This window comes from Hevea brasiliensis, chromosome 18 (genome assembly GCF_030052815.1).
Source record: "Hevea brasiliensis isolate MT/VB/25A 57/8 chromosome 18, ASM3005281v1, whole genome shotgun sequence".
Classification (NCBI taxonomy): domain Eukaryota; kingdom Viridiplantae; phylum Streptophyta; class Magnoliopsida; order Malpighiales; family Euphorbiaceae; genus Hevea; species Hevea brasiliensis.
The window spans coordinates 31,340,716-31,356,856 of record NC_079510.1 but is presented as its reverse complement, the minus strand read 5'-3'; the positions used below and the strand labels follow the sequence as shown (position 1 = coordinate 31,356,856).

The window sequence follows — 16,141 nt, the reverse complement described above, 5'->3', positions numbered from 1 at the left end:
ACATTTACTAAGTTTGGCATACAATTGATGATCTCTCATGGTTTGCAAGACAAGTTGTAAGTGCTATAAATGTTCTTCAATTGACCTACTATATATCAATATATAATCAAAGAAAACTAAAATAAATTTTCTAAGAAATGGCTTAAAAATTAAGTTCATTAAAGACTGAAAAATTGCTGGAACATTAGTCAAACCAAATGGCATGACTAAGAACTCATAATGCCGCTCATGAGTTCTAAAGCCAGTCACATGAACATCATCTGAATGCATCCTCACCTGCCAGTACTCTAACCTTAAGTCAATTTTTGAAAAGATAACAACATGCCTTAACTCCTCTAATAACTCTTCTATCAAAAGTATAGGAAATGTATCTTTAATTATAATATTATTCAAGCTTCTGTAATCAATACACATTCTCTAATTATTGTCCTTCTTTTTTACCAACACTTCAGGACGTGCATAAAGGCTATTATTGTTTCGAATGACCCCAGACTTCAACATAATCATTAATCATCTCTTCAATAGCAGATTTCTATTCGAAAGCATATTGATAAGGATTACTATTTACTAGTTGTGATCCATGCTTAAGCAATATCCTATGATCATGTGACCTTTATGGTGGAAGGCCCTGAGGTTCCTAAAAAATATCATAATATCGCTGCAACAAGTTTTTTAACTTTTTCCACTTGTATTGCGAAACATTAACAGTATACAATTGAGAAAAACATGCTCTGTTCTCTTCCTGTTGCAAGAAAGGCCAATTAAAATGATGCACATGAAAAGCATTAAGACTTTCATTGGGCATAAAAAAAATGCTCTCCCTTCAAAGAATGGTTTGATCCCTGCAATTTAAAATCCATAGTGTGTGCAAAAAAATTCCTCTTAATATCACGAAGTGTTCTCAACCATTGAATTCCCAAAATAAGATCATAACTTTCCAATGGTAATATATAAACATCAGCTGCAAACTTCTGGTTTTGCATAGTCCACTGGAAATCCTTACACAATGCTTCACATTTCAACACATTCCCATTTGCTATCTCCACCCAAATACCATAAACTTTAGTAACAGCACACTGTAATTACTTCACCAACCTCTCACTAGGGAAGTTATGAGTACTTCATGTATCTGCCAATACATGTAACCTCTTCCTACCATGATTCCCTTTCAACATCATTATTTGATTTCCACCAGAACCCCACATTGCATTTAAAGAAAGTGCCCTTCTTGTACTATATCTTTCACACCCTCATTTTCATCTAATGCTACCTTCAATTCCTCTTCAATCATTTCTTTTAGTTGCAACACATAAACTTGCCTTTTCTTGCATTTATGCCTAGGTGCATATTTCTCATCACAGCAATAAAAATGTTCTTAGCCCTCTTTTCATTTATATCTTTGCTAGTTAAAGTGCCAAGGAATCTTGGAGTCATGGGCAGTCGAGGTATGTTAGGTGCAAGCAGTAAACCAGACTAATCTTTGTGAACTATATTTGGTTTATTGGAACTAGTATTTTATGTTATGGTAGAGAATGTTGGCTTATGAAAATCAGAATTGAAAGAATTAACAATGGTTGTAAGTAATTTGGTTGTAATTTTAGGCTTTTATTATATAGTAGCAACAGTAATTTGCCTTCACCTAACATATGTATGGGCATCTGCAATTCATCACTCATTCCCAAAAGGAAAAAGGATAAAGTTTGCTTTTCTGTTATACCTACCTTTGGGTACAATTCATCAAAGGCATCAAGATATTCTTGCAATGACTCTGTTTGCCTTAGATTCCTCAATTTTGCCAGTGGGTCATCAAACGCATGACAACCAAACCTTGCACCCGAAGCCCTGACATACTCTTCCTAACTCACGTATGCATCATTGCCACTCATCTTAAAAAACCCCTGATGCCATTTGATAGCCTTCCCCTCCAAATGCAAAGTGGCTACCTTTATCCTATTTTCTGGAGCACTATTGATATGAACTGTTGTGCACCACTAGTCGCAGAGGTTGAAACATATGAAGACAGGCCACCTAGGTAGAACTTACCTTTGAAAACCGACTTGCAAGGGAAAGGTACCTAGGGACTTATTAACCTCTCAACAAAGTTGTTCGTTAGTAATATGGGATCGTAACAATACCCCATGCTTGGAGAACCAACGTCTTCGTTGGTCACAGCTATGTTGGTCATGGTCACATTGGTCAGGGCTAGCACCCTACACATTGGACCACCTATCCTTACACAATGGGCCTAGGCCACCACTCATGAGCCACCACTCCATAGGCCACCACTTCAAGTGTTAGGTTCCATAAGATGGGGAACCAATAAATATGATTTAGAGAAGAAATAGAGAAATCCAAGAAGAATAAGAAAGAATACAGGGGAGAAAATCAGAAAAAAAAAAAAAGGGAAGAAGCCATAAAAAAAGAAATCAGAGAGGAATCGTATTCATTCAACATCAGAATCAAAATGATTTACAACAGAAGAATTACGACTATTATAGTACAATAACCACTCTTGTGCCAGTGGCTTAACGAACAACACTCACGTAACAACTTCATAACAGCTCCAACGACACATTGTAGCAACTAATTCATCACTCGCTCTTCTTCACACGGGACCCTGCAACACCCCATTTTATTTAGTCATTCTCAACATTCAACATCATACCATTTCTCATACCTAGGGATGTAAATCAATTGACTCGAATTGAGTTTTGAAGAGTTTAAACTTGGTTCGTCAAAATTTTTTCCAAACTCAAACATGACTCATATCGAGTTTGAGTCGAATATCTATAAACTCAAACTTAGTTTGTTTAGAAAACAAGCTCTAAACAAACGAACTAACTAAGCTTTTTATCGAACTGACTTTTGAGCAATTTGCAAATAGCTCAAACTCATTTACAAAGTGACTTTTAGATTTAGCAATACAGAGTTTAAACTACATAATTTTGATTAGCTTTCATATATATATATATATATATATATATATAAACTTAATTTTCATAAAATATTATATTTAAATTATAAATAATTATATTTAATAATACATTTTATATATTATATATTGATTATATCATAATTTTAAACAATATATTATTTTTAGAACATTCATAAATAAAATAATAAATATCTATAATATAATAAATATAATAACTAATATAAATATTTTTACAAACTAGCTTGTTCACGAGCCTATTTAACGAGCTTACTTGTGATCTTAGCTCGCAAGCCTTAACGAGCCAAATACTATGAAATTTGAGCTCGACTTATTTATTAAACGAGTCTAAAAATTGAACTCGAACTCAACTCATTTTCTAAATAAGTCGAACCGAGCCGAGTTTTTATCAAGCCGAACTTCGAGCAGCTTGACTCATTTATACTGCTATTCATACCTAATGAATTAGGCTTAATGTGAAAAATAAACTAGTCAAGAGGAGAGTAAACACACTTATTAATTAAACAATTCCATGTAATTATAGGCAATTAAATTTATACTGAATAGTATATAAAGGAAAAAACTTATCTAAATTTGATTTATCATAAATTTTAAATATAAATATGTGATATTCATTTTGTATATAGATTTCAGTATATATTGTATCTTTTGATAAATTTTTGCCTAGACTTGATCCATTATCTAGGCAATAAACATTATTAATATATAAAACTCATATATTTGTATCTTAAATTTATGATGAATCAGGTATATATAAGTTTTTTCGCATCTTAAATTCACGATAGACCAAATTTAAAAAAAGGAAAATAGGTGGCTTGTTATACTAAAGGAATCGTCGAAGAATATGAGCACATGAGCAATCCAAGCTTACTATTGGATGTTATTCCTACAAATTCTGAGGTTAATGTCATGAGCATCTGTCAAAACAAAAAGAAAATAGTGATGATCAAAATAAAGAAAGAAGAATATAGCTTGTGTTGTGTGGTGGCATTAGGGTCTTATAATTTAGACCATAAATTACTTTGCCAAAGACCATTAATTACATGGTTATCCACTTTCTACGCATAGTCTTTGTTAGGATGATACTTAAACACAAACTATGAACCTTATAAACCATCAGGCAGCCGAGCCTTGGCTATATTCCGATATATAGTTTACTTTACTTCATTTTTGGTCTAATGTGGGTCTGAACACATCTTCATTTGCACCAACTGTTCATGGTTCAACCCTAGACCTTGATCTATTGCCTAGCTTGTTTAGTTTTTCAGATCATAAATAAAGACAAATCAAAAAAAAAAAGCAAGAAAATAAGAAATACAAATTCTTTGATATGGAGGTGGCTACTAAGTTGGTGTTGATCTTTGTGTTTGCTTTTGCTGCTATTATTCCATTGCTAGAAGCAGACACTGGTTACTACAATGATGAGGTCTGGCAGAAAAGAAAGGAGGAAGCTAAGAAAAATATGATGGAGTCTTATATACCAGACCCTTTACTAGTCGCAGAAGAATTAGACGCTCAAGTTAACCAGTAATTAATCTAATATCTTCGTTTTCTTCTATGTTGCTTTATTTAAGACCATACATCCTTAGTGAGGAAGGCAATTGTTTCCTAACCCGCGGGGTGAAACCCCGATAATAATATACTATGGTTTCTCTGTGGGGTGGGACGGGCGGAGCAATCCCCAGCCGCCGACCAGACGCATTGCCATTCCTAAGCCTTAGAAATGATTCAATTGTCTCAGAGACAGGTTTCTGTATTGAACTTACAGTTATGATGATTGGTGCATGCAGGGACGATGGAAAAAATGGCACTGTGGTGGACTCTGATGATGATGATATGGAAGATAACAACGAGAATGAAGGCTTTGTTGATACCGCAACAAACAGCACTGCTGATAATCATATTGATATGGGGACAGAGAATAACAACAGCTCCAGGAGGAACCTGAGGCAAGGAAAGACCCTGTATAAAGGTCCATGCCACACAACCAACCCAATTGATCGTTGTTGGAGGTGCAGACCCAACTGGGACACACGCCGTAAACGTCTTGCAAGATGTGCCCTTGGTTTCGGCCGCAGAACCACTGGAGGAAAAGCTGGAGAAATTTACGTGGTCACTGATTGCACTGACGACAATGTTTTGGAGCCTAAGGTAGGGACTTTGCGCCATGCAGTGATCCAAAAGGAGCCATTGTGGATCATTTTTGCTAATGATATGAACATTAAGTTGTCAAAAGAGCTTCTCGTGAATAATAATAAGACCATTGATGGGCGGGGAGCTAATGTGCACATTGCTTATGGTGCTGGGATTACCATTCAATTTGTGAGTAATGTCATCATTCATGGACTGCATATCCACCATATTTGTGCTGCTGACGGTGGCATGATTAGGGATTCCCCTGACCATTTTGGAATCAGGACACCGAGTGATGGGGATGGCATTTCCATCTTTGGATCCACAAATATTTGGATTGATCATGTTTCTATGTCTAGGTGCCAGGATGGTCTCATTGATGCAATTCAGGGATCCACTGCAATTACCATTTCAAATTCCCATTTTACCCACCACAACGATGTAAGCATATTTACATTTCATAATAAACACAAACACACACTTGGGAAACCTAGATATTATTAATTAGATGCACACTCAACTAAGTCGATCAAATTTTAAAATCTTTCCTAAGTTCTATTCTTAGAATAGGCAGATGAGGAGACTTAAAATCAAAAGCTCTCCACACCCTTCAAAAGACAAATCAGGCTATTCCAAATTGGCGAAATAATGAAGTTATTTATGATATATATATATATATATGTGTGTGTGTGTGTGGGTGTGCAGGTAATCTTGTTGGGTGCAAGCGACAGCTTCTCAGGTGATCAATTTATGCAAGTAACAGTTGCATTCAACCATTTTGGTCAGGGATTAGTGCAGAGAATGCCGAGATGCAGATGGGGCTTCTTCCATGTAGTTAACAATGACTATACACACTGGCAGCTGTATGCCATTGGTGGTAGCATGCACCCTACCATTATTAGCCAGGGCAACCGCTTTATTGCCCCAGACAACCTTTATCTGAAGGAGGTTAATAATCCATATTACAATTTCTTCATTTTCTTTAATCCATCTACGTAACATTGAATCATTTGTGCAATTCGGATTATATATATAGGTGACCAAGAGGGACTATGCCACAGAAGCTGAATGGAGGAACTGGATATGGAGATCAGAAGGTGATCTATTTATGAATGGAGCCTACTTTGTTCAGTCTGGGCAACCAAATTTAAAGACGAGGCCAAACGATGAATACATGATCCATGCCATGCCTGGAGCGCGTGCTACTAAAATGACACGCTATGCAGGGGCACTGGATTGCTTCCCTGGCCAAAAATGTTAAATTAGTCTCTATCTAATCATCTTGAAATTGAGGATCCTGATGAAGTGATGGAGAGGGCATGCATATTTACATGTGCATGGAGCCTGAAATGTTGGAAACTAAATTTAGATGGAAGAGAGACATGGGAAGTGGAACAAGTTTTGGAAGTTCAAAATTTCATTTGCCCATTCTTTTCCCCCTTTTTTTAATTTAATTTATTATGTATGTATTATATTTTCCTACCTACTTTCATTTTCTTATATTTTTTTATTTTTTGTATTTATTTTGAAATATAATAATTTATGTTTTACTTGTATCTCTCTTGTAAATACAACAGATACACCAAATAATTTCTTAGATGTAATGATATTTTAGACTGATTTGATGGATTTTTGTTTGGGAACACTAAAAGAGAAAAAAAAAATTTCTTTTTCTTAAGAAAAATTTAAATGCTTAATATTGTAAATGAATAAGACTATCAGTAAGTGATTAATTTTAGACATTATTCATTTTAGTTTTATTTCCTTCCTACATGGAACAATTTTTTTTTTTTTTTCATATAAAAGATCAAAATCTAGATTTAATACAAGTTTTCTTGCGAGGTGAGGATTGCTTCTTGCGAAGATAAGGCATTCAAGGTTCCTTTTGATAGGCAATTACGCCCATTTCTCCAATCAGCGCGGGATTTAATAATAATAATAATAATAATTTTCTAGAGTCATAAAAGTTCTGCAAATAAAAAATAAAGCTTTTAAATTGATTTTAAAATTAAATTAATTTAATCAATATTTTTATGTAGAAAAAAAACTACTAAATTCAAATAATTTATACAAATGAGCAATTTAATTTTATATATGTTAAAAAATCAATCGACTACTCTTTTTTAAATTAGATCTGCCAACGTCTCCAAGCTGTTGCTCCGATGGGTGATGTGGCCTCGGTGTCTGCCATCGCAGGGTAGTTCTATCACAATCGTATGGTATCATATTCACTCGCCACAGTGATAGTAAGATACTAAGTCCACTATTCTCACGTACACTCTCAATAATTGAATAACTGTTTCTTTTTTCAAAAGAAAAAAAAAATACCTAATTTACATGCACAGCAGGCATTAGCCCATTCTCAAATGCTCATTTCATTGCCATGAAAAAAAAAAAAAGGAAAGCCATCATACCAATCAGAAACAGATCCATATAAATAAACAAGCGAAATATGTCAGAAATTCTACCATCCATCGACATAAAATCTAAAATACACTAATAGTTTTTAACAGAGAAGGCCAGGATTAATTCCCTAAGCCTTAAAATTGAGAAAATATTATTACTATCTATGCACGATCAGATTCATTCCCTGAGTCTACGTTCACCGACTGAGGGTTCCTGTAGCCACTGACTTCATCATTATATCGCTTTTTATCTGCTCGAGCCTTTGCTTCATACGGTTCTTTCTCCTCCGCTGCAAAAATATATTTGATATCGTTAATAACATATGATTAATAAGTAAAAGAAAAAGGATAGAAGCGCAAAGTGAAGCCTAAAAAATGTTACCTGACAATTGTTTCCACCTGTCTCCAAGAACTTTTCCAACCTCCCCAAAAGCAATTCCAGGATTATTTCTCTTCACATTCTGTTATCAATCAACACCACAAGATCAACAGCATATCCAAGAATGCAGCATAAAACTACTTTTCCATTTCATTCAAAAGAAGAGTTTGAAGCCTACCTCTCTTTCCATTTGCGAGAAGAACATGAAACCAGACATTGCCTTCTTTGGTGCATTTGGATCCTTCTTCTTCTTCTGTTTTTTCTTCTTGGATGCATCCTCATTTCCATCTTTGGATCTCCTCTTAGATGCTCCCTTAGAAGATGAGGGCTCTTTTGTAGATTCCTTTTTCATGGGCTTCTGAAATTAGCAATTCATTTGATGTTGCGTTATAACAGATATCATCTAACAAGTTCTTTTAAATAAAGTGCAAAGCGAAATTAATATAAAATAGCTTGCCTTTTTCTCAAGTCCACTTTCACTAGCATCAGATTCTTCCTCTCCAGAATCATCAGTAGGAGAGCCTTCATCATCTTTGTCAGCAACAAAATCTTCATCCTATTAAAAATTAGATTCATGCCATTAGCGTCTAAAGATGCTAGAACTCAAAACAACTAGAGGATGCACATGTAACCATACAAAGTGATGCGGAAACAGATGGATTGAGAGTGTCTGTGTAATAACATATACACATGTACACTTAACATGTAATAAAAAATGCTTCCCACCAATTTCAATTCAGTAACTTCAAATATTAATTAAAAATTTCACCTCTTCATCACTCTCATCTCCAGCTTCATTCCTAATGCGCTCAAGATGTGGGTCAACAGCATCATCGTCTTCATTCTGGAGAACAGCAGCCACTCCATTTGTGGTTTGCATATCACCCAGGTTCATAATCTTCAGACCCTTCCCACTATATGGACAAATGAAAGGTAATGCTATAGAATAATGAAAGCAAAAACATGCCATGCACATAGATGAGAAAGCAACAGACCTGATGAAGTCAAAAAGATTGTGATATTCATTTCTCTGGATGTTTCGGAACAGATGCTCTTGCTCAGTTTTGAGTCTTATAAGAAGATCAAAGTAATGCATATTTGACCCACCAGCTGCATGCCTCTCAAATTCAACATAATCAATCTTGTATATATGAATAAAAGGGGAAATATTAGGCACAGGTCAAAATAAAACAAATACCCCTTATATTCCTATTAAAGCACCATATCAGAGACAACAGATGTGCACGACTTAAATAAAAACATTGTACCTCCTCATGAAGAATAAGAGTTGGAGGTTTGGGCAAGAAGAAGAAGCTTTTCTCAAGTGGATATAGGAGGCCATCTTCAGCTTTCAGTGATGACTTCACTGCATAACCATCTTGACAGCTACGGAATTTTCCTGGCTTAGTTACTTTAGCACCAGACAAGCCCCGCAATATCGTTGTGAAAACATCATGAATGAGTCCCTGTTTGATGAACAATACATCACAGAAGACACTTCAATTTTGTGAACAAATTCGCAAGTCACTCTTTTTAGGTTTAAATATACAATGTATTTGCAGCTGTCTAAACCACAAAATAAAACATTAATAGGTGTAATTATTACCTTATAAGATGCTTCTAATTTGTCCTTGTACTTTGTGTTCAAAATGTCTTCATTAATTGACAAAGTGTTTTGGACCACATTGTCAGTATCAAACTATAAGAAATGGAAGAATGAATAATAAGTGCATCAAAGAAAAACAATTACAACAAAATCAAATCGAATGCAACAATAGATACCTGCAACACAATGTGTGGATACAAAGTTTGCCCCTTACGGATAGGAGGGTCAAGACTAACAATAACAAAAGTATGTGGCTGGTTAGACTGTAGAAAAAAAAAAGTTCATGAGATTTTCACTGAGAACAGGTTGTCCAAGAACATTTTTGCAAATGACTCAACAGCAACCAAGAGAACCACAACCTGAATTACAAAAATAGAGAACAGGCAGATGTGATTGAAAACTGTCATCAGTAGTTTCATCATCATCATCATCAACAACAACAACAACAACAACAATAACAGTGCCACTATGGCTGGGGAAAAATAACCTTTGGAAGCAAAAATAGGCGAACAACACTGCTGTACTGAATTTTGAAATCATTGGCCTGTCCTTGGAGTCGCAAGAATGACAGATGAAGTTCAACATTGTACCGACCCCTACATAAAGAAAATATTCATACAAAAATTAGAAAGTAATATCAACAGATCAGCATGTGAAATGCAACAAAATCCAAAGGCATGTGTATGTCTTGTGCTTGTCTTCCAAGTAGCCATCTTGGTAAGTGAGTTTGTGTGTGTGTGCATGCATCTCCCATGGTTTCTACCTTGGTGTCAGGATAGCAACACCATCAAATGTAACAACAGCTTCTTCACCACCAGGATCAACATCTGCCATTGACAAAATTTTGTCTCGGAAAACCTTGTACAAAGTTGATGGTCAATAAATCAGTAGAAAGACAGAGCATATAAATGCTTTCTACTGACAATTCTATTAACAAAATTCTACTTCTATTAAGGGGGAAAAATTAAGAGGGGGAGACACAGAGCATATAAAACAAAAATAAGAAACAAATAACTTACCTGAGCAGGAGGTCGGTTTTCATCACCAACAAATTGGGTGTTGTTACCAGGTATGTGAAAACTCATCTCCATCAATGAATCTTTCTGTAAGCATACACCAATATACTTAGGAAATAATAACCTCATGATTAAATGAGAAAGCTCAAATCGATAAATGATTTCCCATTTGTCACTAATTGCAATCTTGTTGCGATTAGCAAGTCAAACAAAGTTTGGTAAAGTGTTCCCGGTACATAACCATGGAACAATATATACAAAATGTTGCACCACAGGAATGAGAAGCATAACTAATACAAGCAAACCTCATTAGCTCCAGTTGTATCATCCACGTGGAACTCCAATATGACATCATTTTTTCCTTGCAACTGCATTTGTGAGACATCTGCTAAAGATACCTCAAATGCTTGCTTTGAACCAACCAGAAAGGTAAGCATATTTCCTGGTAACAGCCATACAAGTAATCAATAGAAGAAATTGTTCAAATTAAAGAAGCTACTAACCATCATATGGAACAAAGTTTATAAAGAAACTAAAAGAGCAAAAGGGGGAAAAATTGTAACTAAATCAGCCTAAGAAAATAATGGGGCAAAAAATTACTAACCATTTAAATCAACATCTCCCCAGTTACGGCCACTAACTGAAAGTTGCTTCTCTTCTGGTGCTATTCCACAATTGCTTTGGAAAAAATTGAACAAGTTTGAAAGGTCCTAAAAGATCAGAATGAGAAAAGAAAATCAGCATTGGGAGTTATGAACATCCTATGCTAGATTGATCAGGGGAAAAGCCAAAAGAGCTCCATAAAATGATAACTGCAAGCTGCATCAGGTGAGAATCAGGTCCATGAGACAATAAGAAGCAATCTTTGTTCTGTTATTGACTTAGTTCTAAGGTGGTATCTGTGAGAATCCAAAAGATGTATACATCATACATGCAAAAATTAAATGTGATGAGAGGTGAGAAGTTAATGAATCCACATAGCAAGAAATTAATTATCATCAGCTTGTTAAGGCAAGTCCTAAAGCAGTTTCCATGGAATACAGATTTGAAAAAAAATGATCATAAATTGCATGCATTTCCATACAAATAAAAGGTGCATATAGTAAGATAGAGAAGAATTTAGAAGTCAAGTAACTTCCAACCCAGTAATAATAAGAATAACATGCGAGAGAGGGAGAAGAGGAGACCTGGTCCCGGAATCCTGTGAATTTGTAGTACAACCCATCTTTGATTCGAACACCAAGTTGATTTGTCCTTGGCACCTTCATCCATGTCACTCCTATAACATCAGCTTTATCAACTTCAACTGCTTTACCACCCCCCAGTTTCTTCCATAGAATACCCCCCGAATGTAACTTAAGCTGCCCAGGGTTCTGTATTTCATAATTTGACCAAATAAACCACATTTATGAGATTCTAGTTTTCTGCTTTTGGGGATGTATTTAAAGGGAACCAAAAAGTGCAAATTTGAATTGAAAATATACAGCAAATTCAATAAATTAGGTCTCAGTATAATGCAAGACAAGTAGAGAAGACGGTTGCAATCAGAAAACTTATCTAAGCTAATTACATTAGATTTCAAGAATCACATAGGCCAAACTTGAAAGTCGGTCAAACAAGCCAAACAAATTACAGACTATAAAATGTGTTTTGGAGTGCACAAAAGGAAGAAGAGATGAATAAAGAAAGAGACCACAAACAAATGATTGCAGGATGTTTTTCCTATTGTAGCATTTTATAGGTAATTAGACATGTTAACAGGTAAAATTCACAATAAGTGATTGAATATGTATTTTTATCCCATTACTACTTTGCACAATGACACTTCTTCCCTCATAATCCCCAGAAATCAATACAACCAAAATCACAAAATTACAGTGTCAATTTGATAAATTACATCACATTCCATAATCAGGTTTTAAATGATGAAAGGAGAGCCATAAAATTGCTAGTTCACATTCCTCCTACATTTTCTTAGTAATCAACAAACTTTGCTAAAAACACAATTTGAGTTGCAAGAAGCATAATAATAAGAATTAAAAAAAAAAAAAAAAAAAAGCATTGATACGATATCCCACTAATACTTTAGCAACCAAAACCAGGGAAAAACTGCACCTAACCCAACAGAAGGAAGATAATTAGGTTTTCGAAGGAAAATTAGGGTTTAAAAAGCACAAATCATTAGACAACAATCATAAATCACCAATCACTCATCCAATCTCCGACAAACTCTCAAACTACGACCCAGCACAAAAGATCCCAAGTAAAGCATAGAAAGAGAAAATTAGGTTTCAAAAAGCATAATCTTAAAATGCACAAAACACAAATTCCTAATCATTCATCCATTGCGCCTTGTAATTCCTAGTAATCAAACCAATAAAAATAACAATTATACCAACAAAACAAACGGTAAGGTTTTTAAGAAACTAGGGATCAAAAATTGCACAAAAAATGAGCTCGTCTCATCACTGAGAACCACAAAGCTATGATATGGTTAGCCGATAAACAGAAACGAGAGAAGAAGAGCGACGAGAGAGAGAGAGAGAGAGAGAGAGAGAGAGAGAGCTTACGGTGCCTCCACGGCCACCGAGGGAGATATTGTTGAAGAGGTGACCGTCGGTCATTCCGGCGAGATCAAGTGAAAGCAGACAGAGCTTATGTAAATGTTAGTGGAAAAGAGGCCAATTGCTTATATAGAAAATTAGAAGCGCAATGTGCGCCTTCAGTTTGTGGCGCGAAATAAGTGGATGACATGCTACTGTGCGTTTTGGACAAATATGGTTCGGTTTACTATTTAAGAAATTTCAGTGTTTATATCATTTAATGCGCTAATTATATTCTTTATTATTTATCTTATACAAATTTTTTATTTTCTTATTTTTAAACGAATTGATTTAAACAATGTCATATAATTAATATTTTCATAAATATATCATTTTTATTTAACTTTAATTTTAATTTAAATTAAAAATCTCAATTATGTAAGTGATTCAAATATTATTAAGTTAGAATTTATTAGTTAAATAAATAAAATTAAATAATGATTATGTTTAGAACATAGTTAGAGAAAACTAAGATTGGCGAATCCAACTAGTTTCATTAGGAATCGATTCAATAATCAATTTGATTTAAATTTAATCTTTTTGTTATGTAAACTGAAATCAACTTGTATGAATTGATTGAGTAACCAATGAATTGGTTAACCTAATTGGGCTTAGATGATTGATCATTTTCCTTAAAAAAAAAAAAAAACTAAATCCTATATAGATAAATTTCACAAAATTTTGTAGATCTTTCTTTATATATTTATTTCTATTAGTTTTTTAAACATGCAACTCTGTCTAAGTAGTTTGCGCTTAGCCGGTCTCTAGCCCAGATAAAGGAGGAGGGTTGCGGTAGGTGACAACCAGCGTAAAAATTTCATCATACCTTATGATATGGATTCAAATGATATAAACGTCAAGGCGTCATCTACTTACGACGCGCTACATCGGAGGCCGGGTGTAGTGAGAAATATGCAAGGGTGTAGGGCGTTCACCGAAAGTGACACACCATGCCGGCGCCGGGGTGTGGTGTTAAGTGAGCAAGAGTTCCCACATCATGGACGGGTGTGGGTAAAAAAGTTAGTCCATAGGATAAATAGTAGAATAGAACACAAGATAGACATAGAAAACAATAGAAGATATCATAAAATGAGACCAATTAGGAAGGAACAGGATAGGAGGAGGATCAGGGTTGGTACTTGGAATATTGGATCACCTACAGAAAAATTAATGGAGCTTGTGGATACCTTGGAAAGGAGAAGGGTGAATATTGCTTGCATTCAGGAGACTAAATGGGTAGGAGAGAAAAGCAAGGAAGTGGGTAATTCAGGGTACAAACCGAGGTTTACCGAAAAGGAGAGAAATAAGAACGGAGTGGGCATAATCATAGACAGGACACTGAAAGACGCTGTAATAGTTGTGAAAAGAGTAGGATATAGAATTATACTAGTAAAGCTAATACTAGAAGGAAAAACAATAAATATAGTTAGTGCTTATGCCCCACAAATAGGACTAGATAGTGAGAGTAAACAAAGATTTTGGGAAGATATGGATGATTTAATGCAAAGCAAACCGAATGAAGAGAATATTTTTATTGGTGGAGATTTGAATAGACATGTAGGAAGTGATAGGCAAGGTTATGAGAATGTTCATTGAAGTTTTGGTTTTGGCAGTCGAAATAAAGAGGGAAAAAGCATCCTGGATTTTGCTATGGCATACGACCTAATACTAGCAAATATCTACTTTATAAAAAGAGATTCACATTTAGTGACTTTCAAAAGTGGGCAACATAGAAGCCAAGTGGACTTCCTCTTAACCAGGAAGACAAATAGAGCTCTATGCAAGGATTGCAAGGTCATTCCAAGAGAGGCTTTAACAAGTCAATATCGGTTAGTAGTCTTGGATGTCAAGTTTATGAATAATTCAAATAAGGTCAGAAGAAATAGTGTAGCTCGAACAAAGTGATGGGAGTTCAAAGGAGTAAAGCAAGTGAAGTTCAAAAATGAGCTTCTCGAGTCCGAAGCATGGAAGCTGAATATGGAGGCTAATGATATGTGGATACAAACGGCATTAAAGAATAGAGAAGTAGATAGAAAAGTACTTGGAGAGTCTAAAGGACATGGACCACCCTCAAAAGAGAGATGGTGGTGGAATGAGAAAGTACAAAAGGCAGTGAAGAGAAAAAGGGAATGGTATAAGAAATTGTCTAAATGTGATAATAATAAGGTATATGAACAGTATAATATAGCAAAAAAAGAGGCAAAAAATGCAGTTAGTCAAGCAAGAGCATAAGCCTTTGAAATGTTATATGAGAAACTTGGAACTAAAGAAGGGGAGAAAGATATTTATAAATTAGCAAGGAGGAGAGAAAGGAAATGTCAAGATCTCAGTCAAGTTAGATGCATTAAGCACAAAGAAGGAAAAGTGTTGGTGAAAGATGAGGACATTAAAGAAAGATGGAGAAATTATTTTAATGATCTCTTTAATAATAGTCAAAATGGTAATAGCATGAATATAGACTATAGAACGATAGAAAAGAATGTGAATTATACTAGAATAATTAGATCTTTAGAAGTAAAGGAAGCACTTAAGAGAATGAAAGTGGGTAAAGCCTGTGGACCGATAAAATACCAATTGAAGTGTGAAAGTGTTTGGGAGATATGGGAGTGGCATGATTAACTAAATTATTTAATAAGATTCTAAACTCAAAGAAAATGCCTGATGAATGGAGGAGGGGTATTTTAGTACCTATTTTTAAAAATAAAGGAGATATACAGAGTTGCTCGAACTATAGGGGAATTAAACTCATAAGCAATACTATGAAGTTATGGGAGAGAGTTGTGGAGCATCGACTACGTCATGATACTTCTATCTCTCTCAATCAATTTGGCTTAATGTCCGATCATTCAACTATGGAAGCGATCTTTCTCATTAGAAGCTTGATGGAGAAATATAGAGATGTGAAGAAAGATCTGCACATGGTTTTTATTAATTTGGAGAAGGCTTATGATAGTGTTCCAAGAGATATCTTATAGAGTGTGTTAGAACAAAAGAGGGTATCTATTAGGTACATACAAGTGTTGAAAGATATGTATGAAGGAGCAAC

General features: G+C 35.0%; 2 protein-coding genes across 2 annotated transcripts; one reads left to right on the top strand and one right to left on the bottom strand.

The window, feature by feature from the left end:
- The first annotated feature begins 4,113 nt into the window (after window positions 1-4,113).
- LOC110653872 (probable pectate lyase 19) lies at window positions 4,114-6,668 on the top strand. The gene is made up of 4 exons (XM_021809678.2): window positions 4,114-4,480; window positions 4,744-5,527; window positions 5,792-6,034; window positions 6,123-6,668. The coding sequence occupies exons 1-4, from the start codon at window positions 4,284-4,286 to the stop codon at window positions 6,345-6,347; spliced, it is 1,449 nt and encodes a 482-aa protein (XP_021665370.1). The 5' UTR covers window positions 4,114-4,283; the 3' UTR covers window positions 6,348-6,668.
- Window positions 6,669-7,445: 777 nt separating this feature from the next.
- On the bottom strand, window positions 7,446-13,257 carry LOC110653892 (FACT complex subunit SSRP1). The gene is made up of 16 exons (XM_021809692.2): window positions 13,063-13,257; window positions 11,680-11,865; window positions 11,097-11,202; window positions 10,798-10,934; window positions 10,496-10,579; window positions 10,240-10,334; window positions 9,964-10,072; window positions 9,653-9,739; window positions 9,477-9,569; window positions 9,139-9,336; window positions 8,866-9,011; window positions 8,640-8,784; window positions 8,328-8,426; window positions 8,049-8,228; window positions 7,874-7,952; window positions 7,446-7,781 (listed from the first exon to the last, which is right to left on the bottom strand). Exons 1-16 carry the CDS (start codon window positions 13,114-13,116, stop codon window positions 7,654-7,656), a joined length of 1,926 nt encoding a protein of 641 aa, XP_021665384.2. The 5' UTR covers window positions 13,117-13,257; the 3' UTR covers window positions 7,446-7,653.
- Window positions 13,258-16,141: the final 2,884 nt, after the last annotated feature.

Coding starts and splice junctions, on each gene's coding strand:
- LOC110653872 (XM_021809678.2), top strand. CDS start 4,284: ATGGAGGTGGCTACTAAGTTGGTGTTGATCTTTGTGTTTGCTTTTGCT. Junction 4,481..4,743: donor TTAGACGCTCAAGTTAACCA/GTAATTAATCTA, acceptor TGGTGCATGCAG/GGACGATGGAAAAAATGGCA. Junction 5,528..5,791: donor ATTTTACCCACCACAACGAT/GTAAGCATATTT, acceptor GTGGGTGTGCAG/GTAATCTTGTTGGGTGCAAG.
- LOC110653892 (XM_021809692.2), bottom strand. CDS start 13,116: ATGACCGACGGTCACCTCTTCAACAATATCTCCCTCGGTGGCCGTGGA. Junction 9,570..9,652: donor ATCCACACATTGTGTTGCAG/GTATCTATTGTT, acceptor CATTTCTTATAG/TTTGATACTGACAATGTGGT. Junction 7,953..8,048: donor TCTCGCAAATGGAAAGAGAG/GTAGGCTTCAAA, acceptor GATTGATAACAG/AATGTGAAGAGAAATAATCC.